Source organism: Desmodus rotundus, chromosome 9, assembly GCF_022682495.2.
Source record: "Desmodus rotundus isolate HL8 chromosome 9, HLdesRot8A.1, whole genome shotgun sequence".
Taxonomy (NCBI): domain Eukaryota; kingdom Metazoa; phylum Chordata; class Mammalia; order Chiroptera; family Phyllostomidae; genus Desmodus; species Desmodus rotundus.
Window position 1 is genome coordinate 2,032,327 of NC_071395.1, and position 25,103 is coordinate 2,057,429.

General features: G+C 53.2%; 1 protein-coding gene across 3 annotated transcripts in view; it reads left to right on the forward strand.

Moving 5' to 3' along the window:
* The first annotated feature begins 12,754 nt into the window (after positions 1-12,754).
* The window catches only part of SYNPO2 (synaptopodin 2), an 86,330-nt gene continuing 73,981 nt past the window's right edge, over positions 12,755-25,103 (forward strand). For all 3 annotated transcript variants that reach the window (XR_008425093.2, XM_024569211.4, XM_045202376.3), the window contains exon 1: positions 12,755-12,986. Coding sequence is in view for 2 of the 3 variants with exons in the window: in XM_024569211.4 (XP_024424979.2) it covers positions 12,882-12,986 (105 nt within the window). In the remaining variant the exon portion in view is untranslated. The remainder of the gene's footprint in view (positions 12,987-25,103) is intronic.

Here is a 25,103-nt window from a genome sequence, read left to right on the forward strand (position 1 = left end):
GCAGAGGCTCCCCTGCCCCCTCCAAGTCCCCATAGGTCCGAGAGCTTCGTCCAGACCTGGAGGCCCTGAGCAGCCTGCGGCGGCGGCAGGGAGAGGTCTGCAGTCACCAGGCCGCCCACTGGCCAGTGTCGGTGGCGGGAGCGCGGGATGCTGCCTCCCTCGCTAGGGCCCTTCTGAGTAGGGTCCTCCAGTCCAACTCGGGCGCAGAGCAGCTGCGCAGGGAGGCGCGCAGAGGGGCCCCGCCGCAGGCGAGCACGCAGCAGGCGGGACCCGCGGGCCCACCGGAAGTCTGCGGCACTGAGGCCGGGCGCACGTGTAGGTCAGCGCCCCGAGCACGGACGGAATTCCGCTGGACCCGCAGTCATCGGGGTCGTTTTCTGCAGCGTCGCTTTGTTTTGTGGTCACAAGCCGGTGAGAGTGGGACACAAGCCTCCCGACGTCAGAGGGGTCCTGGGAGGTGACCAGGCTGACCCAGCGAGTCCCGCGAAGGAGGCTCCTCCGGGCCACACCGTCATCAGAACTTGCGTTCCGCCCACAGTTCCTTGGTGGGTGACGCAGGCGCACTGGCTGTCACGTGGCCACCACGCGCCTGGCTGGCGGCAGGTCCACGTGTCTGCCACTAGGGGGCGGGCCTCGTATGAGCGCCCTGCGCGGGAAACCCGCTGCCCACAGCCCGGGTCGCGCGTTTGTCTTGTCTCCCGGCCTCGGGCACCGGCCAGCCCGCCTCCAAGCAGCGCCGCCTCCCACCCGCCGGCAGCCCGGGCGCCAGGCTCCCCGACTGCTCTGGGCTGACGGTTTCCTCCTGCAGTGCTGTCGCAGTTGGCGGCTGGTTCTGACGACCACAGTGATAACGTGGAGTGGGGGTGTGAATTCCTGGGACACCGGGCCAAGGGCGTTGACTGAACATGGGCGAAGACGCGGAGGGGTGTCTGCTGAGGACCCACGGGTATGGATATCCGCCTGAGTCCGCTGCCTTTGCCAGGCTTCGGGAAGGAGGGTGATGACCATCTGGTCCTTCCTCGGCTCGGGCCCGCCCAGGGTGTGTGGGTGAGTGGCGGGAGCGTTGGGCCCTGCTCCGACAGGGGGCAGACCTGCGGGTGGGGGGGCGCGTGCCGGTTCGGACCCACGGGAGACTTCCGGGTGCGGAGATCAGGTGTGCATCCGGAATTTCGGCCTGCGGCCAGAGCGGAAGTCTGGTCCGGGAGGAGTTCCCACGGTCACGGTTCCGGCTGCTGCGGGTCCCACTAGGCGGCAGCATCCAGTTTCCTGCGCACGAAGGGACTGGACGCCCGGATGCGCGGCCAGGAAGGGGCTGGGTGGGAGTGACGGGGACTAGGGTTCAGCGCGCTCATTTCGAGGCCCTATAACAAAAACATTCAGCCTATGGCAGAATCTATTTCAAATTAATTTTTGTGGGAGATAGGAATTATGTTTAATTACTTGGAGTACTATACCCAATTTTTCTGGCACTCTTTTATCAGAAGGATTATCATTTCTTTTACTGAATAGCTGTGGTGACTTTGTCCTAAATCAAGTGATAGTGTGTCTGTGTGTATATTGTGTCTCTGTGTGTGTGTGTATGTTTCTGGGTTCTCTACTTTGTTATATGGGTCTATTTTCTTGCCAGAATACCTTTCTTAAACACGCATCTGAACAGCAGCATTTAAACAGCAGGATTATAAAATAAAATAAAATAACCACCCAAACACCCTCCCACTTCTCATTTCCTTCTTTTCAAAAAATTTTTCATTTTTATTTACTTATTGTTAGAGAGGAAGGGAAGGAGAAAGAGAGGGAGAGAAACATTAATGTGAGGCTGGCTCTCACATGCCCTCTATTGGGGACCTGGCCCACAGCCCAGGCATGTGCCCTGACTGGGAATGGAACCAGCAACTCTGGGTTTGCAGGCTGGCACTCAATCCACTGAGCCACAGCAGCCAGGGACCAGCTGTTTCTCTAGAAACATTTGATGGCTCTTCTTTGCCTTCGAGATAAAGCCCCAAGGCCGATTACAATTGGATCCAGTCCATTCCCAGCCTCGGCTCTGGCACCCAGCACTGCCCGATCCAGTCTCCACTCTCCAGCCAAGTCCCTCATACCTTGAATTTATACCTGCTTCTGTCTGCAGGGCCTGTTAGGGTCTCCTTCTCCCTGCCTGCATCACGGTTGGCCCCCCTCCCTCCCCCTTTCTCCCTGCTTCCCTCCTCACTCCTTCACTCGGCAGTGATCCACGAGCACCCCTTTCATCACCACTGCCAGCAACATCCTTTTGTTCTCTTCTGAGCTACACTAACATCATGACTCTACCTGTTCACAGCAGTATCGTGTTGGGTATTGTGATTCGCATTTATACCTGGTCCCACAACCTGCCCGTGGGCCGTCTGTGGCCGAGGACCATGTTTTTTTTCACCTTTATCGCCAGCACCTTGCAATTTGTGCAAGGCACATAGTAGGTGCACAACAAATGTCCTGTGATGGGTGTGCTCTTTATTTATTCGATCATCTAATAGGGTTGAACACATTGGTGGTTCTCAGTAACTAGTTGTTGAAGTCGGCAATCTTGTATCTTCTTGTTCACTGGGGTTAACACCTCTCTAGTTCTGAGACACCCACGGACGAGTGGGGCAGGGTAACGAAACCTGCAGGGGATGATCAAGGCCGCCTGCAGGCAGAGCTGTCACCCCAGGGCCCCAGGGCCCCAGGTTTTCTAAACCTGTATCTTCTAAAATACAGTTATTCCTCTCATTCTGTTGTTACTATGGAGACAGGAAACACAGGGGCTTCAATTGTATAGAAGTAATGGACATTCTCCCCTTACTTTCATTCTACCTGGTGTTTTAACGAAAGGATGCAAATTGACTTTGTTTTAAAAAAAATTATGAAAATTCTTTATTCAAAAACTCATTCTTTACAAGTATGTACCAAAATACTTGCTTTTGTTTTTATAATTGAAAGGAAAATCTTGGCTTCAAAACAATGTGTTCACAAACGCATCATCAAGCTATTTATGTGGTTATATTATGTTAAACTTGGGGGACAACCTAGAAACATGCATTTCTTCTCTGACTTTCTTCGTCAGAGGCCCTGGAGATTGAACAGGGCTGTGGGAAAGGAGCACTACGGTGAGAAAATACGTCATTTCCAGGACTGAGGGCAGCAGCACTGCACAGAGCAGCCGGTTCCCCAGGAAACGCCCTAAAATGGTGACCAGGTGAAAGTGAGGCCAGGACACGCTGTGACAGGTGCAGACTGTACAGGAAATGAGGAAATGGTGACCCCAAAGGTCAGCCAGGACACCGTGAGGTGAAGCAGGTTGGATCGCGTTGGACAGGCAAAACCTTGAGCCGGCAAGTCGCTGGATCTGCCTGGAGAGAACTGCGTGGAGCGCGGGGTGCGCCGAAGCAGTGGATTTCCCAGACGTCGGATGCTTTATGTGGTCTGTGAAGCCACTAACACTGTACGTCCCTTCACAGAGCAACATGACGTGACGTTAGTGGTGAGAAAGTCTCCGAAGCTCCATGTCCTCTTTGAGCTGGTGTTTGATTACCGGCTGGGCAGAAGTCTCTCCTGTGAACAGAGCTGTATGCATTTCTCTAGGACAGAACCATTATGAACAACATTGATCAAAAGATCACAACTAAGCTACATGTACAGTGTTTTACTTATTAACAGGAAAGTGAGCAGCTTTTTTGAGGGGGGTTTCGGATACTCTAGCTTGGAAAAGTAGTTTGGGGAGAAACAGTGACATCATAAGATTGCAGGAATCAAGAGGTGGTGGTCCTGTCTTGATTTGCTGATATTTCTCCTGCTTTCTTTGCAGCTTATACTTCCTCACAGTTGAAAACCAAAGGGTTTTCTGACCATATCGTACTCAGGGTTAGTTTTTTGGGCCAGATAATGAATTTCTCGCTGAGGTGGGTGCTGCCCCATGCCCTGTAGGATGTTTAGCTGCATCCCCGGTCTCTTCTCACCGACGGCCAGTAGCAAGCCATCGTTCCCACAGCCATGACAATCAGAAAGGTCCCCAGACAAGTCAGATGTCCCCTGGAGACAAAATTACCCCACTGCTCTAGGTCCGCGGGATCAGCAAAGGCCCTGCTGTCCCCAGGTCCCAGCAGCCGGCCTCTCTAGGCAGAGCCTGCACTCTCACCGCCTGCTCCACAACCCCAGCGTCCTCTCCTCCCAGCGGGCTCAGCATTTCTGATGCCTCTAAACAGATGTTAAGGACATTCATTCGGCTTTTCTGATAGTTCTCTGGGCGTTCTTCCCTGCTGAATGGTGTCCTCTAATGTCCAGACACAGAGTTAAAAACAACTATCTTTAGTTGTTGGTGGTGTTTTGAGTCACTGGTTTCGTTTTACTGTTTTTCCTTCGTTCTAACAGACTGATCAGCAAGCTTCCGCCCACGGGCCGATCCAGCTCCTGCCAGTCTCGGAATCAAGTTGCCTGACCACAGCCGCACCCCATGCACGTGTTGTCTGAGGCTGCAGAGTGGCTGCCGTGGGGATGGAAGGTCCTCAGGCCACAGCTGACCAGCCTGCTCTGGGTCCGGGCACCTCGAAGGTAGGGACCAAGAAGCTGTATCTCTAGCATCTAATAGCTTGTAGCCGAATGCCTCCTGTTTAAATTTTCTTAGACTCACCGAAAAATATAAAGTGAATTCAGTTGTTTTCTTTGAAAAGATGTTACTGTATTTGTCTGCATTACTATGTATTAAGTCAAATGGCATAACTAGCTAAAGGATAATGCTAAAGGGCTTAACTTTAAGAGAATAGACCAGTTCTTGACTACATTATTTAGTTTTGTTTTTTTCAACCATAGACTGCCTCTTTCACTACCTCTATTCCAAAAAAACCAAAAGTACTATTTTTACAAGGAGACTAGGACAAAGTGAATAAATGCATCAGTACGGACTAGTCGTTCCTAAAGATTGAAAAAGCCCAGTGTATTTATTAAAGGTGGTTGTTTACTTCATCTTCCTATTAACAGTTCCACATGTACCATTTTGCATCACACATGGACATACTCTCTTTGAATTTCATCTGAGGACTATAATAATTTATATTTGATGTGCTCGGTAATGTCATTGACAACAAGAATTGTACGTAGTTCCCTTTAAAAGCAGGCAGTCCTTGTAACGGTTGCCTTTTTCACCCCTTCCATGAGCACCCGAGAGGTAATTAGCATCATCACATGTTGCAAATGGACTCAGAAACCAAAGCAAGCCCGTTTTTTGCTAGGTCAGGGCTGTTGAAATTGGTTATCCTTAGACTGAAATAATACTCGTGTGCCTGGTCCACCAAGACTGTGGCCACCCGTGGGCTTCCACTTCAGAATCTCACCATCCTCGCTCAAGGTCTGTCCTGCTCATCTCTGACGACGCTCTCTGGAGCTCGCTGTGCACCTCGAGCCGCACGGGGCATTCATGTGTCATTCTGTCAACTCTGAGACAGGGCTCGCTCCCCGCTCTCTGCGTCCCTCAGCCTTTGAAAGCAGGTGCTTACAAGCCTGAAACGCCACTGTGTGATTTTGAGTCGCACCTGGGTAGTATCCATCACCTATTACTTGTCTCCTGAGGGCTCTTCGTAATTTCAGTGATTTATGTCCCAGGGGTTTCTTAGCCAAAACAATCTTGGAAAGAAACTAAAGGGCTTATTTTGCAAATGAATGGTTACACTAACCGGAAAGCAGGCCTCTGCTTTGGGGAGCTTAAAACAAAGTATCTCTCCTTGCTCCACCATCTGGATTTCATGAATAGCCAAGGCAGGACAAGATGGGTTTGGGGAGAATGACTTAGAGTGGATTTTAAGGCCCATTATCTGACTTTTTTGGGCTGAACAGTCCCTCCAAAGTCAGGTCCTGCCCTGTTTCACTTTGAGCTCGTTCCTCATAGGAAGGAGAGTTCAGGGGCCTGATCCACTCCTCCCCTCTGACTTCAAAACACCCCAAAACTACTTAAGGAAAAGTGTCGGAAGAAGGGACATATTTTTACTTGAAATTGCCACGCACTGGCTCCGTCAGATTTCACACACGTTTTTTTAAATTGCCTGCAATTGTTAAAATGCGTATCCCCGACACAGCACACTTGCTCTAGATCTTACACCTTCTCGGATGGTCCGCATTGGGGTGATTCTCGGACTTCTCCAGCGCAGTAGCCAGCGCGGCCACCTCTGGTGGCGAGAGCAGATGGCTGCATCTCAGCAGGGTCCTGTGCCTCCCAACGCTTTCCATGCGCTTTCTTGAATTCATACCGGTATCTGGCAGAACAGATGACTTTCCCAAACATGTCCATGTTTTGATTAAAAAAAAAAAACACCCTGCCTTTTAATTAAAGATGGAACGCTTTTCCAAAGGCATTTTAGGGCATTGCAGAGAAAGCCTTTGCCGTGGGGACGGCCTTGTCCCCCGCCTGGCGATCATTGACCGAGTCACATGGGAAAGGGAGAGAAGGGAGAAAGGACGAGTGGAGAGAGAAGCGTGAGAGGAGACCTGGGAGCTCTACTTTCAGGGACAGACAGGCCTCCTGGTGGCCAGAGCTCTGGGATGCTGGCGTCTTCACCCAGGCGGGAGAGTCGGAGAGGGGAGGAAGACTCCAGCTCTAGAGGTGTTGAAGGCCAGGCTTGCCGGGGAGCTGGGAAACAAAACGCAGGAAAATCCCTGCCTGGGCTGCCAGGGAAACGGCCGTGACCTGCTAGGCCTTTCTCTGCCCAAAGACCTGGGAGCGGTTCCGGGAGCCTGTTGGCTCCCCGCTGACTCGCGGGAGGGGCTGGGCCTCCGCTCTGTTAACCCCATCTTGGTCCCTCAGTAAAGAGTACAGGCTTCCTATGCTGCCCTTCCAGGTTTTGTACCTACAGAATTTATTCTTGCCTTTCCTCCCACTCTCCCCGCTTTTCGAATAGCACCCGCCTGTGAGGCGGGCCTCAGTCCCGTGGGGCTGGTCCTGGCTCCCCCTGCAGCTAGCAGGCACCCTCCTTCGGCCCCCAGGCTCCAGGGGTGACTTCTGTACTGTCTGGCTTCTTCAGTGAAGCCGGTGCTTCAGGGGAGCTGGACCCAGCGGGATGCTCAGCTTTCCAGTGACTTTGAATGAATGATAAAGGTGAATAAATATCTGGTTAATTAGCTTGAGAAGATCCTTTTATCATTTTATCTATGTCCTGCAACCCTGGCCTCCCATCGCCCTGGGCTGGTGGAAAAGCCAGTCTCGGGCTCCCTCCCCCGTGTTTGCAAAGGCGTCGGAACTCAGCAGAGCAGCAGGCCCTCCGTCATCTGTCCCCATGGTCACTGCACTGTCCGTGGCAGGCACGTGGCTGCAGAGTGCAGAGTGGTGGGGCTCTCACTTCTTGGCATCCAGCCTTCCTCCGAGGCCCCGCCATTCCTCCCGGCAGCAAGCAGAGGGGTGGTGCTCATTACTTGGGCGCCCACTGACTCATGACCCTCCTCCTCAGGACTAACCGCCTCCCTTGCTTCCTCTCCTTGGGGACACCTTGCACGGTCACTTCACGAGTGTGTGCCTTACAGACCTGGGGTCCCCTGGGGACCTAGGGACCCTTCTGCTCAGCTAAAGCCCCCAACTTAAGGACATTGTGAGGACCTGTGCTGTGACTGCCAGCCTGCCCTCCTCTATCCCGGCCCCTTTTCACCCTGTCCCCCAGGCGCCCCTCTGCGACCACCAGCCTGCTCCCTGCGACTGAGCCTGGGTCTGCTCCATCCACTCAATTGCGTTGCCACTCGCTTTTATGAGCTAGTAAGCACCAGGTCCTCGTGGCCTCAAAGGAAAGACTGAGGTTTGGTTTGGGTGTTGAAATTATGCTACATTATCCTCGTGTTAGTCATTCTAAGTTTCATGTAATTTTACAGTATCTATTCCCTTTCCTGTGATGCTTTATTTTCTCCAAAAAATGCCACTGTCATTCATAATGAATAACTTCGAGGTTTTTGAATAGTTATAAAGACATCACAGACATTCGCTCAACATGGAAAGTAGTGATACTTTTGAATGAAAAGTTGATTCAGAAAAATAAAGAGAGTCACCAGCCAAGCCTAGGTGGCCAGTGTGAAGTTATTCAGTACGGGGGTATCAGACTCATTTTCACCGGGGGCCACTATCAGCCTCTCGGTTGCCTTCAAAGGACCAAATGTAGGTTGAGGACTGTATAAAATAACTAGTCCTTAACTAGGGGCAAGGAGCTCGCTGCGGGTAGAAACGAGGTGCTGGGCCAGGTAAAAGAAGGTGGAGGGCCAGATTCGGCCCACGGGCCTTGTGTTTGCCACCTGTGAGCTAGAACGAGTCGCCTCTCACGGGGTATTTTTGTTTGCCACGCGCCTTCCCAGTTTCGGTTGCTGTGCTCTCACAGCTGGGGAAGAGTGCAGGTGCAGGCCAGGCTCGCCTCGTGGCTCGTGCTTGCCCGTGCTTCCCAGGTGTTGCGTTTTTGCAAACAGAAGGCAAGTCTCTGCACCTGCAAAGAGATCACGACTCACGTTGTTGTGACAGTCTGGAACTGAACCCACGATACCTCCAAGGCAGGCCGGTGTTGTTTTTAATAGTCAAGCGAATGAATGAATGGTAGTATAAAGCAGAGCATCTGATACATTGTTAAATCATTTAAATGGCGTAGAAGCAGAGTTCCTTTAAGAAGATCATTTCCAAACCCCACCCCAAGTCACTTTTTTATCCTTAACAAAATAACTCTTTCCGCTCTCGCCCTGATTCTTAAATCGCAGATGAAATGAAGCGCAGGTGTGTGTGCCGAGTGACCAGGGCCCGGCTGCACTTCTCGGGCAGCGTCCCAGCTTCACCTGCGAGGTCTCAGGTTTGATTTCACCCTCCTTGCCAGCCAGTGAGTTAGCCTGTCAGAGTTCTCTGGGTGCTGCAAGGAGACAGGAGACCCCTGGGTCAGAGCCCAGGGCCCAGCGAGAGCATGGCCATTAGTGCCCTGTGTCACTCACTTCCTCCTCTTCAGGCTCCAGAGCCGTGACAGGGCGGGGCCACAGAGCGGTTAAGGAACACCAGGCTTAGTGACCCACTGCTTTTGTCTTTTTTTTTTTTTGCTAACAATCAGCTAGCAAACTTGGTCTTTGTCCCCCATTGAGATGTAACTACTTCCCCAAGGTTGCTTGTTGCAAATGCAACCTTGAGAGATGGCTCAGTGCCAGAAGCCTCAGGGCCTTGAAGGGTGACACGCCCAGAAAGACGGGAGCCCCCGAGACCCAGGGAGGGCCACCTCTCCCGACAGAGCCAAGGTGTTTCCTCCTCACACTGGCCGCCCCACCGGCTGCTGCAGAGCCCACGGGGTGGTATTGCTCGCGACAGCTCTCGAGCTTCCCTGTGGTTGGACCACGTGGGAATTAACCCCTGACGCCAGGGGAATGCCCCGGCCTTTGGTCTCGGTTTTGTACCCATTCCTGAACTCATCTCTGTGTTGAGAAAAGATGACTCCGACTGACCTGGTTAGGAAGCCATCACCCACACTGCCTGACACAGCAGCTGCTGCCCACTGGGGGCGGGGCGCCTGCTGGAGAGGCAGCCTGCCTGCCTCCCAGGGCGGTGCAGCCAGGGGTCTCGCTCTGCTTACAGGCTCCCCAAGTCAAACGACCTGCAGAAGACGAAAAGAAATTGGAACTCTTTGGGCCTCTTTTCTATACCTCTTTCCTGGGGAATCCTACCTACCCTTTTACTCTACGTACAGTAACTGAGCGCCGGGTAGACGTCGGAACCTACGAGACTTGAGAACACGATGCTGAATGAATCAAAAACAGCCCCTCGTCTGCCAGGGCTAGTGACTCACACAGGTTACGAGACCATGGACTGAGAGGGGCCACGTGGGTGAGGCCACGTGGAAGGGGCCCTGATGCAGACAGGTCAGGAAAGGCTTCCTGGAGGGCATGATGTCTGCCCAGAGGCCAGGGCGATGAGTAGGGGTCATCAGGTGACCTGTGTGTGGCCTGGTGACGTCTGCCCGGAGGCCGGAGGGATGCGTAGGGATGTCAGGTGATCTGCATGTGGCCTGGACGAAAGCCTCAGCAGCTGGAGCTTTTTTGCAAATTAGGAAAAAACCTATGGTGGTTCTGTGTGTGTGAGTGAAAGGGTTCAAGGTGAGAGAGGAGGTGGGCGAAGAAGTGAGGAGTGGGGCGGAAAGTGTCAGCTCTGGAAAGGGGGTTGACTGTCCTGAGGCCTGAGAAGTCGCCAGGCAGAGGCAAACAGGACAGAAGCTGCACTTCAGCAATGTCACCCTGTGGCATCCAGAATGGACGGGGGTGGGAACAAGGCCGAGACAGACGAGTTAGGGGGTGCTGGAGTCCTGAGGGACAGAGGCGGCTGCAGCAGCGGGACAGGGTGATGGGCAGCTCCCCGGCATGCTGGTCTTCACGGGCGATAGGACGCGCAGGGCGAGCACAAGGGAGTGCGTGGGCCCCGAGGCCGGGGCGCAGTGTCCAGAGCTCACACTGGGCGTTGGGGCAGGTGGCAGAGGTGCAAAGGCCGAGCGGACTGCCAGTAAGAGGGCGGCACTGACAACCGCCCAGCATGGTTGCGGGGAGCGCACATAGAGTACTGGGTGTCGGGCTCCTGCCAGAGTAAGTCTTCAGTAAGTCACAGCGACTTCGGAGTCCCTGGGTCTCCGACAGGAGGAGCTGGCTGGCTGGGACAGCTGCTCATCGAGTGCAGCTGGTCGAGAGTATCGGCTACGAGGGCAGTGAACCAGACTGACCGCGGGGGAAGCCCTCATGGGTGACTTCTCTTGCTCAGCTGTTGGCATTGATTCAGTCAGGACTGGGGTCTTCGTGGTTGTCTCCAGCTGCCCCTCATGGTCACGAGGAGGCTGCCCCAGGGCCACATTTAAATTTAAGTCAGGGTCATAGGGAACCAGACACAAGAGAAAGGTAATGACTTAGACCATCCTCCTGAGATGGGGAACCCGGGAGAAGACACAGCATTGGGGGGCAAATAATGAACTTGGTTTTGAATGTATTGAGTTTTAGGTTTCTGTGACATAGCCCCATAGAAACAGGTTTAACTGGCTGTTGGATATATTGGCCCAAGAGTTAAGGAAAGATGTCTGAGCCTGAGGGGGTGGGTTAAGTTCTGCAGGGTGCACGAGAGAACCCGTGGAAAGGCTGCAGTGGAGGAGAGAGCACCGGTCCCTGGCACAGCAGCCATCGGAGGGGGGGAGAGGCTGCTCCTCACCCCACCTCCGCCCGCCAGAGGCTGCGAGGAGGGCAGTGCCACGTCCACGCAGAAGCCACGGGGGCTCTTCCCGCTGTGGGCTGTGGGTCAGGAGCTGGGTGGAGGCGGGCGAGGAGCAGCAGAGACCTGAGGAAAGGGAAAGAAACAATGTAAAAAGTTCTTTTTCTTTTCTTTTGTTCCTAGAGTTCATATTTTAGGATGTTACTTGTTAGAAGTCTTAGAAGAAAAAGTTTGGTAAAGTCAGTTCAGCTTTCTGAAGAGAATCAAACTTCACAGTGTTTGGTCTTTGTGACCTTCAAAGGGACTGCGATGGCATCTCTCCCACCCTCCTCCTCTTCGGAGGAGGAGGAACCTGCCAGAGCACAGCGGTCACCGTCACCGGGTGGCCCGGCTTCCGAGCGGAGCGGGCTGTGCGCGTGCCCACGCTCACGGGAAGGGCTTCCCAGGAGAAAGGGGCCGCCCCATCCGTGGGACCGCGCCCCACGGAGCACAGGCTCACGTTCCCAGGCTCCGCGGTTGAGTGCGTCTTCCCGTAGGTGAATGTTACGGAAAATAAAAATGCTCCATTTGTGTGATCTTGGTAGATTTAAAACACTCAGATATTTTGGATCACCCGGATTCAGAACACGTGATGAGAGATAGTGAAAATAAGAAACCCTCTCTGGCTGGTGCGGCTCCGTGGACTGAAGCGCCCAGGTTCGATTCCCAGTCAGGGCGCAGGCCTGGGCTATGGGCCAGGTCCGGTGAGGGGCGCGCAAAAGGCGACCACACATTGATGTTTCACTCCCTTTCTCCCTCCCTCCCCGGATCTCTAGAAATAAATAAAATCCTAAAAAACAACAAAAGAAAATAAGAAACCTGTAGTTGACATTCCTTCTCAGGCTGCCTGACTATTCCATTCAGGTTCAAGAAGTATCTTTAAGTGAACTACTTAATTTAAACTTAAAACACTCCAAACCGCGCACTAGGTGTAGTTACCAGAATGTGGTTTCCGGGAGGAAATCCCCTCTCCTCCGGCCCCACGTGCGTCCATTGCGTGTAATACATGTGATGCCCATGTAATGTAGTTCAGAAGACCGCTTTTCAGAGTAGGGGGTCCTTTAAAAATAATCAGTGCCCTGCTTTCTTTTATTTCCTCTTCCTAAGGGCTTGGTTGCACAGGCTGCAGACAGCAAACCCTAGAAAAGTAATAACGAACCCACGCCGGCTCCTTTGGTGTGTTCCGAGCATCAGTGCGGTGATCTCGCAGCACTTACTGGGGGAGACGCTAACCCTCCAGCGGCTGGGTGCTCGCGGCCTGGAGGCTAGAACCTCCCCGCGGCCTCTGCCACTTCGCGAATTACTAAACGGCAGCTCTGCCATCACTGTTTCTGTAAAGTGCCAGGATTCCTCCGGTCGGGGTCTGAGACCGCTGGCTCGCCGCCGGATCTGGCCCCGCACCGGGCCTGTCCCCTGCGCGCGCCGCCCGCCCCTCGCCGCAGGGGGGCCGAGCGAAGGCGCGTGACGCAGGAGTGGGCTGGGTCCCCGCCCGCGCGCCATCGGTGGGGCCCATTAGCGCGGCGCCGCGCAGCGCAGGCTCCGCGTCCCCTCCGACCGGCGGGCGCCCAGAGCCGGCGATCGAGCGAGCGAGCATCCTCCGCCGCCTGCCGCGGGCTTCGCTCTCTTCCAGCGCTGCGCGCCGCCCGGCTGCGGGGAGAGGATGGGCACGGGGGAGTTCGTCTGCGTTTCCATGACCGGAGGGGCGCCCTGGGGCTTCAGACTGCAAGGCGGCAGGGAGCAGAAGCAGCCCCTGCGGGTGGCCAAGGTAGGGTCCCCAGAGAGGCTCCCGCCGCTGCGCTGGGGGAGGGGCGGCGGCGGCGGGGGCGCGAAGCAACCTGTCTGTGGATGGCGTGGATTCCCGAGTCTGTGGATTAGCTCGGTGTTGGTGCTGTCGTTGGATTTTGCTTAGGAAGTTGGGCTTGTTTGCTTAAAGGAAACTTTGGAGAAAAAAATAAGAGTATGTCCGTGTTTTAACCAACAGTCGATAGGGGAAAATGTGTCACGCTTATCAGCTGAAGAAAAGCCTAGCTAATCAGCTTCTCTGACAACCCGCAGAAAACCCTGGGGAGCGTCTTGCAGGCGACGTTAGAAATCCCGGCCGGGTGAGTGTTGGGTCCGCGCCCCTAGCCCGGGAGGGCGCTGCTCTGCGGCGTCTCGGGAAGCGATGGAACTGGCATTTACGAGGCAGCGTGCACGGGAAGGCCGACTTGGGCAGGGATTTTTAAAGTACGATGAAGTCACAAAGTCTACTTGAAAGACTATTCGTTTAGGGCTTGACATCTATTCCATTCACGTGCACTCGTGTGGGTAGGGGCTCGGGATGAATCCACAGACACTCAGTCTACTGAAGGTAACGCGGAGGTAGCTTTGAAGTGCACCTGACAACGCTTTCCAGTGTTCAGGTGTCTCTGTTGCTCTCGGATCGCTTGCTTCTTAGCTTAATAAGCTGCCGGTCTGCTCATGATGCAGCTGGGACCCAGCTGAAATAAATCTTGAAATGCATGAGAATAAGCAGACTTTCATCTGATTAGCACCAAACTGTGGTATTGTATGCAAGAACATGTTTGATTCATTTCTGGTTTTATATTTGCATTAAGTGGGTCTAGACCTTTATGAAATACGTGACCCTGGGGCTTTGTGGTTACTCTTCACCCTCGACTCTTTTTTTAAATGTTCACTGTGGGCAAAAAGGGGTTTCTGTGAAGCGTTCTGTTTCCAGGCTTCCCTCAGACCATCCCTTTGCACCGGGATGGCGGAACCCTGCCACCTAGCGAAAGTTCAGACTCCAAGACGAGAGCATGCGACAGGAGATGAAAAGCAGGATTTTTAGAACTGAGCATTCCCGGAGATCTCCAGCTCTGCCCTCATTTTAGGTGAGGAGAGGACCCAGAGAGGTTAGGTAGCTCGCCGCAGGTCTCGGGCCGGCACTGGCAGGGAGACTCAAGGGTGTGGAAGCCCTGTCTCTGTCCTTCTCTGGGGGACAATGGCAGGCAGCCTCCCGCCGAACAGTAACGCCCAGTTCAGCGACTGAGCAGTCGTGAGCCTGGGCTTGTTCTGGGTCAGGAATAGCAGTTGGCTGGCTGCAGAGGCTGAGATTTGGGGTCTCCTCCCAGCTCTGATGTAGCTTACGTGGGCCTGGGACAAATCTCTCCCCTTCCTGACTCGTGTGCATGTGTGAGTGTGTGTGAGTGTGTGTGTGTGAGAGAGAGAGAGAGAGATACTGTAGTCTACTTTTAGCAGATGTAAAAAGTGGAGAGCCTTCTAAAGGAGACAGAATTTCTAAAGTCCCATGGCAATCCCACTTCTTTTTTAAAATTATATTTCATTGGTTATGCCATTACAGGTGTCCCAATTTCCCCCCCTCCACCCAGCACCCCCACTCCCTCAAGCAACCCCCCCCATCGTTCATGTCCATGGGTCATGTGTGGGTTGTCTGGCTGCTCCCTTTCCTGTACTGAACTTCACGTCCCCGTGGCTATTCTGTGACTACGTGTATGTACTTCCTAATCCCCTCACCTCTTCACTCATTCCCTCTCCCCGCTCCCATCTGGCAACCACCAGAACGTTCTCCATATCCGTGATTCTGTCTCTGTTCTTCTTGTTTGCTTAGTTTGTTGTTTAGATTCAGTTACTGATTGACATGTATTTTTTGCAATTGTATTGTTCATAGTTTTGATCTTATTTTTCTTAAACAAGTCCCTTTAACATTTCATATAATAATGGTTTGGTGACGATGAACTCCTTTAGTTTTTTCTTGTCTGGGAAGATCTTTATCTGCCCTTCAATTCTAAGTGATATCTTCTCTGGGTAGAGCAACCTTGGCTGTAGGTCCCTGCTTTTCATGACTTTGCATATTTCTTGCCAGCCCCTTCCAGCCTGCAAAGTTTCTTTTGAGAAATCAGCTGATAGTCTTACGGAAACTGCCCTGTAGGTAACTAACTTCTTTTCTCTTGTTGCTTTTAAGGTCATCTCTTTATCTTTAAACTTTGGCATTTTAATTATGATGTGCCTTGGAGTGGGCCTCTTTGCATCTGTCTTTTTTGGGACTCTGTGCTTCCTGTACTTGCATGTCTATTTCCTTCACCAAACTAGGGATTTTTCTTTCATTTTTTCAGATAGATTTCCAATTTCTTGTTCTTTCTCTTCTCTTTCTTATGAATGTTAGAATGAATGTTAGACCCCTTGAAGTTGTCCCACAGGCTGCTGACACTATCCTCGTTTTTTAGGATTCTTTTTTCTTGTTCTGATTGCTTGTTTTTGCTTCCTTATGTTCCAAATCATTGACTTGATTCTCGGCCTCACCCACTCTCCTGCTATTTCGCTGCAAGTTGTTCTGTATTTCAATTAGTGCATCCTTCACTCCTGAGTGGGTCTGTTTCATGCTGCCGAGGTCCTCACCAAGTTCTGTGAGCCTTGTTAGAACCAGTGTTATGAATCTCTTTAGTCTATTCTTTCCATATTTCAAGCCTAGAATATTTAATTCTTTGTACTAGCATGGCCTCATTGTGGAAACCCTTGGAGTAAAGTGCTTGTCCCTCTGTGCCGTGAAGGCGCAGCCTCCCCTGGGTTGCTGTTTTTCACTGAACACATCGAGTCCACTTGGTTCCGTTGATGGTTTCCTGCTGAGTTCCAGGCTGCTCAGGCACAGACTTGCGCCTTCCCTAGGACTGGCGGTTACCGGCCAGGCCAGGGCCCTGCGCGTGGAGGAGAGAGATGGGAGGGCTACTGGCAAACAAAATGCTCATAGTTCTGAGGAACCTGCAAACGATTAACATGGGAATTGAACGAAATAATATTTCCAAAGAAAAGCAAATTTCAGACAGCACTTGAATCTGCTCCTTCACCAGTGAACCCTACCACGTTCTATAGATAATGACTTGGCTTGTAAGGTATCCAGTGTTTAGATTTCCATACTTCTGTATAGAAGGAGAATCTGACAAGCTGAAATAGCAAAAGAAAAATGACTCCAATGTTATTACAAATGATTAGAAATTGAATAGCTTTAAATGTCCAATAAACATCTTTCTAGTGACATGTCTGGTTACTATTGGGAGATGTTCAGACACTTTTGCTCTTAGGCTGGCTAACTAACCTGTAGGCAAACCCCGACTTTCAAAGATCACGAACAGAAATTTTGATAGCGACAACTTGACACTGACCTTGAGACTCGAGGCCATAACGTTCTGGGCTTTTTGCAAGCATAAATTGAACATTAAAAAGGCCCACCTAATCTGTAATCTTACCCTGGTTTTAAAATGTTTATATGTCTCTTAATTTGTGCTCTAAATTCACGTGATGGGAGGCAAGCATTCTCACAGAGTGATGGGACGGGGCCCTGCAGAGTGCATCCCCCAGGGACTGCGCGCAGAGCCAGTGCCGCCCAGCAACGCCGTGTGTGTGTGTGTGTGCGCGTGCGTGTGTGTGTGTGTGCGTAGACGTCCTCATAGATGGGTGCCAGCCTTTCTCCTTCACAAACTCGCTTTTGGAACATGTACTTACATGGCTATGTCTCTGGACATGCTCTTGGCAAGCCTCTTTGAAAAGTCTTTATATAAAGAAGTGGGGAGAATGTCTGTTTTACAAACAAATCTTCTGAACAATTTAGAAATAACCTGTGTTTTGAAAATAATGAATAAAGAAATGTTTGGACTGTTTATCCTTGACATGCTTTAATGTTTAGAAACTCAAGCTTTCAGCCAAAGTTATGCAGCACTCTGGTTCTTATTCTTCTATTACATTTCCACTCAGAGTTTCAAATCACTGTTGCTTACTATTGAAATGACCAATGACAGTCACCCATAGTGTGAGACGGAAGTGGGTTTCATGATTCCTATCAATTGCTGCGTATTCTGCCTTTAACACTTTGAATAAAAATGTGTTATTTAGGCAAAGCCCGTTCAGATAAGGTAATCCCTACCCCTTAGTGTCATCAGTATGGTTTCTAAAAGGCCTCGCATGACCGCAGACACAGTGTCTGACGGGGACAGGCTTTCCGTGTGCTTGCGCGTGTGTGTGAGGACAAAGGTCCCTCGCTGCAGGTGCACAGCGGTAGCGTCTTTACTAGAACATATGACAGGTCACTTAATTTTTTGTTGCTGTTCGAGCACGAACTTTGTAAAATCTCTCAGCACCGGCGGGCTCCCAGAGTCCGTGCACACTAGCTGAATCTACTGAGCAGACGCTGTGTGCAGTCTGTATTTGGGGGGCACGTCCTCAGACAGCTCACCGGCGAGAGACAGTGGGATGCACTAGCAGCTGTGTGTGCCCGGCTGTTCCCTGGACATAACACATGCACAGCTGCCTTTATCGGGCCCCCGTCAGGGGCCAGGGACATGCGCCAAGTTCTCTGCAGGAGTTACCTCTACAAAGGATCCCCCAAACCTAAGCAGTGTGACGAGACATCATCACTTTAGAGATGAGGAAATCCAGGCACCAAAGTGCTGTTACCTGCCGAAGGTTGCACTGTGGCGAATCTGGTTGCAGAGCTGACTTCCCCTCTGTGATGGGGAAACAGTGCCCGGAGGGTCAGGCAGGTAAAGGTGGTCCTTGGAAGGGAGTTTACAAAAAGCACCTTGGCCTTCACCTAACCCGGATTTCATCAGCCAGGGGGTCCCCGGGCCTCCAAAGGTCACTGATATGTGGTCAGGGCTGGGACCCCTGCTGCAGAAAGTGGAGGTAAGATATGTCCCCCAGGGCTTCTGTCAGTGCAAGTCCCTGCTGTGTCTCCCCTGGGGGAGGCAATGGGAGGACCCAGAGAGGTGAGCCTAGCCCAGTCCTCCAGTGTGAATGGGCCATAATGAGTGCTGGGAGGGCTTCCCCTGTCTGAAGCTGAGCCAGGTCGGGGAGGGGGTGGGTGCTGGGAAGCTCAGGAATGGTCATCCTGAAGCCTGGGGTGCTGCAGAGGGTGCCTAGCAGGTCATCCCCTGGGGGACACCCTCTTTGTCAGGGCAGTTGCTGGCCTGCCTAGTGCCCATTGGAACAGTGGAAGGAGAGGGGCAGAGTAAGGACATGAGGGAGGCCAGGAGAGAGACAGAGGCAGACCCGGAGACTAGATGGCCCCGTGCCCACCCATCGGCAAGGCAAGGCTCCTTGCTTTTTCCCTGGATTCAGGGCTGTCCCAGAAAGGGGATGGACTTACGCCCTCATGACATCACCCTTTCCCCACGGGCCACGCTGGCAGCCAGGTGCTAGCAGGAGCAAGCTGGCCTCTCCAGGAGCTCCCTGGGCCTGGAAGGAAGGGGAGGGGTGGGGAGGAGCCCTTTTCCCTGTGGCAGGGAATTGTGGGTGGTGTGCCCTCCAGGGCTCCTAGGAGAAACCCCACGAGTGGCCCAGCATTTGGACACCAGCCACAGAGAGGACAGCGATGGCCACTCAGCGTTAGTCACAGAGAAGTGCCACCTCATTCGGTTATGAATAAACACATCAGGTTCTCCCCTTCCTCTTCAGGCTTCCTTCCTGCCTTCACCTGGCGAGGGGGGAGGGCACTGGAGGCGGCAGGAAGCAGACCACACCCTCAGCCCTGTGCCCCCCCCCAACCTTACCCTCTGCCAGAGGCCAGGAGCCAGGAGCCAGGAGCCTGGCCTCGAGCTGAGGGAGAGAGCTTGGAGTCCCACAGAGGGTAGAAGCTGGGACTGGACTCGACTCTCGTGATAACCAAAAGCCACCAGAAACCCATGGGGTCCTACCAGCCCGTGGTTAGGGAGGGGCTGACCTGATGGAGGTTGGGAGCAGTTACTGGAAGAAATAAAACGGTTTCGTGTTCACAGTTGAATGAGTTTGACACTTCTCAGGAAAACCAGCGCCGTCGCCAGGTTCCTGCGACCAGTCACATGGACTGGATGTATTCTGCGTGAGCTCTGAAAAGTCGTCGCCAACCCACGCGACTTCCACCGCCGACCCCGTTGGCTGTTTCCAGGCGGAATCGCAGTCCAGCTTGGGGCTTAATAAGCAATGTAAACTCTGTCTCCCTTTTCTCCTCTTGAATGCGCACCCGCTGTCACGCGGGTGCTCGCTGTCGCTTGGCCTAGGCTCTTGTGTGAGGAGGAAGTGCCCCGATGGAGTGATCGCTGTTTTTACGGAAATTGTACTGCAGATTCTGAACGCCGGTGTGTGGTGTCACTGTGAGCTGTACACTGTCCCTAACTAGCTGCGTGTTTTCCATGGGAGTAGTTTTCAAAGGAGGATTAGCTTCCAAAAGAAGCGACCAAGAATACAAGCGAGTGCATATATTTAACTAAAAATGGTTTACCTGCCTACACCTTTGGTCATCCAAGGGTGTTAACGTGTGTTATCCCACTTGATACCAGCTGGGTGAACAAAGTTTTATTATTCTCAGCTTATAGATTAGAAAAACTGATCCTTCATAACTAATTTGCAAAAAAATACTTAGGTGAATCAGTCTAAAGTCAATGCGATCCTCTCCTTGTCCCAGGGGCACCCTGTCCCCTCTGCATCCGCCTGGTAGGGGGACCGGTGGTCCCTTAGCGATGCTGGAGATCGCAGTGACTGCGGCACAGAATTTGTGTGAAGCAGGTGCTCACCGAGTCCCGGCCTCACAGCCGTGTACAGCAGCCTCTCCTCCGAACGGCTGAGGCAGTGCCGCTCCCAGCTCAAGGCTGACGGGAGAGGAGACTGGAAAGGGACCCAGTTCACTTGTAAGTGAGCCGGAAACACGTGTGGACTCTAAGACGTTGCCACAGCTCCCTCACAGGTTCTTGCTGGAACCGACGGCCTGGAGGTGTTTGTGAAGGGAAGCGGGGAGTGGGGGGGACACAAACTGACATCGCTCTTGGGGGGGGCATTCCGTTGTTTGACCACCCCAGTGGGAACGCACTGATAGTGTTGGATTACCGCGATGCCTTGTTTTTGCTGAAGTATCTACCATTCTTTCCTTATTGAAAAGCAGATTTGGCCAGATTCTCAAAAAACTGTTTGCCGTCATTGTGAAGGCCCTGGCCTGGGGCGGCTCCCTAGCAGTGGTAGACTCAGTCTCCATGTTCCGGGGGTGTGGGCGCGGGTCATTCCGGTGAGTTTCAGGGAGACGTGCTGAAAATCGGGCGCATTTACCATTGGGACCGTCGTGAGTGAAAGACTGTGGTTCCTGAGGGTGTAACAAAGAGCTGGTTCCCCACCCACCGGCCTTGGGTCTTCTCACCCTGCCCTTCCTGGGGGCTGGGCCTCACGGCAGGACGCCTGATGGCTTCCCTGGGCAGAGTGAGCGTCAGTGCCGTGTGCGACTCTTCCCAGGTGATAGGCGGCCCTCTGCCCTCTCCCTTACCCGTAGTCAGAACTTACCGGCCTGAGTGGCCCCTCGTTAGGACACAGATTATTTTTCCCTGAAGAAATCTGGAACAACAGTCAACGATCGTCATTTTCCCCAAACGTCTCATTGCCTTTAGGAGGGAGGGAGGGAGGGAGGGAGGGATTCAGGAAGCTCATACGGTGCTGACTGGCACTGGCGCCAGGCACTTTTCCCTTTGCTATTGTATTTTTCCGTTACCATTTACCCCCCCATACCCAAACCAGGCCCGTGGTAGATCACCTTTCCAGTGAGCTGCGAGCCCCCTGTGGCCTTAATCCCGTGTGGGACCCCGTCACAGAGGCCATCAGCCGCCCTGTTCTACTTTCCTGAATCTCATCGATAGTCTGAAATCTCTTCCCTCTCAAAGGTGATTTTAGTTTGGGGAACAACGGAAGTGTAGGGCGCCAAATCTGGGCTGTGGGGTGTCTGAGTCACCTGGGTGCCCGAATTTGTCAATTCAGCCCATACACATTCCACATTCCCAGGTGTTCTGCTTGGCGCAGGCCTTCCAGAACGTGGATCGCTTCCCGCAGACTCTCAACCACCTTTGAAGTGCTTGGGCCACACTTTTATTTGTGCCGCACTTGTTGCATCGTCCCCGTAAGCGTTCTGAACCATCAAATAGTTTACACAGAGGAATGTTCAAGCTTGACGCAAAATTTGATGCAGATTCGTTGCTCTACTCAGTCATTTTGAATGTGACGGCCACACAGTGCACATGCTCACTCAATGGCGTCTACCACCCCCACTGACTAGTGCAGTGAGGTCATCATTGTTCACGCAGGCGCATTCCAGTCCTCTCTCCTTGGCTGCCAGGGTACATTGGTGTTGTACAAACCATTCCGTTTCATTAACAATGGCTGGACTTATTCTGGACAGACCTCATTCATCTTGGTTTGTTGCCATATTGTATTATTTTAGCCATTTTTAATTGCATCTAGGAAGAGCTTTCTAAACATTATCGTTTTGTTTAAATTCTGTAAAGTTTTAAATCAACTGTTGCCTGACTCCAGCCTTTTTTGAAAAACAGATCCAGAAGGTTCTCATATTCCGATGTTGTGTTACTAAATGTCTTCCTAGTCCTGATGCCTTCCCACTGACACAAGCTAACGTCACAGAGGCGATGAGGGGACGCCCCTCTAACTGAGTGGGCGCACCGCGTTCCACACCGTCCTCCCTGGGCTGTGCGTGTTCAGCCTGCCTGTCCCCCGTGAGGCGAAGGGACGGGCTGTCCTCTCACAGCCTGGCCGACAGCAAGCGTCTGCAGGGACCTGGGGAAGAGCCAGGTTGGTGTCCTCTCCCCGTGAGCGTGCAGCATGTCACCTGTTGCAGAGTGCGCTCCGCTTCCGGGGGTGTGAAAGTTCGTGTCATTTGGTGAGCGTCGAAACTAGGGAACAACACAGAAATGCACTTCACCAAGCACGGGGAAACCTAAATACCACCCCGTGTCGAGAGGTCCCCTGCTGGGCGGGCTCACCTCACGGCTGCGGTTTCACGATGGTGCACCCTGGCACCGTGCCAGTGCGCACGTCAACACAGACTTCCTGTCCCCGGTTCGCGCTCAGATCCTCCTCGTTTTGTCGAAGAGCCTGAGTGCCTGTAGGTGCCCCGGGTGGCTTGGTGGGAGAGCTCGAGGGATGGGGGAGCCCTCCTGGCACAGGTGCTCCCGGGACAACAGGGCCCTGGGACAGGGGCGCGCTGGGCATGGCCCAGCAGCCGCCAGGAGCTGGGGGCGGGGGCGGGCACGTGTGTCCATGAGGGGCTGCTGCAGGAAGTCCTGTCCTGCACAGTGACGGACTCTCCCCGGGGCGCCTGGCCAGGACACCGTGGACGGACAGGTCCAGTGGAGCTTCCTGGAGCTGCCTCCTCCCCCTCCATCCATTTCAGCTTCGGAACACGCAGGCCCCTGGCCAGGCCGTAGAGCGCTCCATTTAACTAAACAGCTACCACCGCCTCTTCTGTAGAACTTTGGCTAAAAATCCTATCAGTCTGTCTTCTTTCTCTGAAATTGGTTCTCCCAGGGAGAGAAGAAGAATTTAAGGAGTGTCCAGGAGAATTTGATATATAGATCCTGTTTATTTCGACCCTGGTATCAGAGGAAAGAAGAGTTTAATTTTATTTTTTAATTGTTCAAGTACAGTTGTCTCCATTTTCTCCCCACCACTCCCCCCACCCCAGCCATCCCTATCTCCCACCCCTGATCCTACCCCCCTTTGGCTTTGTCCATGTGTCCTTTATACATGTTCCTGAAAGCCCTTCCCCTCCCCCTCACACCATCCCCTCCCCGCCCCCTCTGGTTCCTGTCAGCGTGTTCTCAACTTCAAGGTCTCTGCCCACATTTTACCCCTGTTGCACACGTAGGTGACTTAACACACCCTGGACATTAAAGGGGTTTAAAACTAACTGCTGTCACCTTTGCGGTGGTTGTCACTGTACTTGAGCCATGGGTGAGAGTGGAAGGGCCACCCCCCTTCCACAAGGTGCCTTCCGAGGCCAGATCTGAGGCGGGGGGCGGGGGGGGGGTCCTGCAGCCCTGGGTCCCGCCACCTGCCCCCTGCCCCCCAGCCAAGCAGCATTTCCTGGTTTCAGAGTGTGGCCCTGCTCTCTGGGAGAAAGAACAGCAGCATGTGGGAATCATCACAGAGAGAAGGAGTCGTTCAGAGTGCTTTGAAAATGTAGAAGATGATAAACTGTCCCCGGCCAGTGCAGGCGGGACGCTGACCTCGAGCAGGGAGGGGAGCAGGGTGCCAGGCCTTCCGGGAAGGGAAGGCTGAGGAGCTTCCATCCCTGCCGCCCCACCCCCACACGCTCGTCTCCAAAATTGGATGTTATTACTATATAAGGCTGCTTTTTCTGAGTAAGTGAGAATGCATCGAACTCCCGGCATTTCTAACTTTCCGGGCCATGGTGAGTTATTTTCACCCACCAAGGTCAAGCTCAGTGGAAAAGGAGACGTGTGAGAGGCCTTGGGAGTCAGGTGCAACCACACAGGTCACCTTTATTTTTGTTTCTTTGATGAGAAACGTACCATGGCCCATCGGCCGGCGCTCAGCATGGCCGGTACTAGAAGGAGTTGTGCAAATACTGTGCTACAGTGCCCGGCTGCTGCGGGGATTCCCACCGCAGTGTCCGTGTGGGGTGCCTCGGGCTGCCTGCCTGCCTGCCTGCCTGGGGGGAGAGGCTGGTTGGGGCAGGCCCACAGGGCACGGCTGCCATCAGCCGGGGGCGCCCCCTGCCTCCCGTGTGCCAGACGGCCATGCGGTGTTCTGGGGACCGAGTGATCATGGGTTCCTCAGCCAGGCACAGGCTGAGCATAGACACACAGTCAGGGAAGGCTCCTCTGACGACATTCACTTCTCTCGGGTGTTCAACACCGTTAGCAGCCCTGACTCTCTGCTTCTCTTGCTGGAGAAGGAAGTTCCTCCTCTGTCTTTACCGCCCCCTCCTCTCACTCTCATTCCTTCTTTGCCTAGTCGTGTTTGCTCCTCTCTTCCCCGAACCTGCTGTTGCCTTATCTGCAGGAGGAGGGTGAGCGGCACTGTGTGTGTGTGTGGGGGGGGGAGAGAGACAGAGAGACAGAGAGAGACAGAGAGAGAGAGAGAGAGAGAGAGAGAGAGAGGGAGAGAGGAAGAGAGAGAGAGAGAGAGAGGCATAGATTCGGGGCAGGGGTGAACTTGCCCTGAGTGGGCAGTTACTTTGCCCATCTGCGGCTTTTCCGGGAGTGTGTTCCAGCAGGCCAGCTCTCCACGCGTAAAAACCCCGCTTCAGGGTTCTAAGGCTCTTTCCTCCTTCGGGGGCTGGCGGGAGCAGCCGGCCTCCTCCTGAGAGGCGTCTCCTTCTCTGAGGACGGCGCTGGTCCCCCCAGGCCCCTGTGACCTTTCCTGAAACAGAACGTTCCGCTCTGTGTTTCTTCCAGGCATCTGGTAGATGAGCAGTAAGATGATTATTTTTTAACGGCTTGATTAGTAAGCAATGCCTGTGTTTAGTTCAGTGAGTGATAAAGTTGCATTCCATCAGGGACAAGTACCCATTGTTTGGGACATTCAGGAACTCCCTCGAGCCTGTGGGGGTGAAGACCTGAGTCAGGTCCACCGTCTGCATCAAGGCCAGGAGCTGGAAGAGGACTGGGTTTGGCCGGGAAGGGGGGTGGCAGGAGAGTGGCTGGGTGCAGGGGTGGCCGTGGGGCAGTTAGAGGAGGATGTCCTTGCTCCCCATTTGCACCCTTGCCAGACCCTCGCCCTGGGGCCAGGGACAAAGGTTGACTTCAGTCCTGGTTTGCTTCAATATGCTTCTTAAACTTTCATTAAGAATTTGTGGATATGAAGCAATTGATATACTTTTATGAATCTAACTTCTTTACTCAAGCTCTGGATCCAGCATGATTTATAGCTCTTCATTCTTGTTCTCCCTGCCCTACCCAAGGCCCCACAGAGACAGTGGATGGAGACCCTCCCACAGAGTAAAACCACTCACCCTGCCCTTGCCGTCACTCCCAGGAAGCTTTCCAGTTGGATGGGGAAGATGGAATGTCTTTTCTATTCGTCACCTATCCCATAAACCCCTCTCCTTGGGAGACACGTG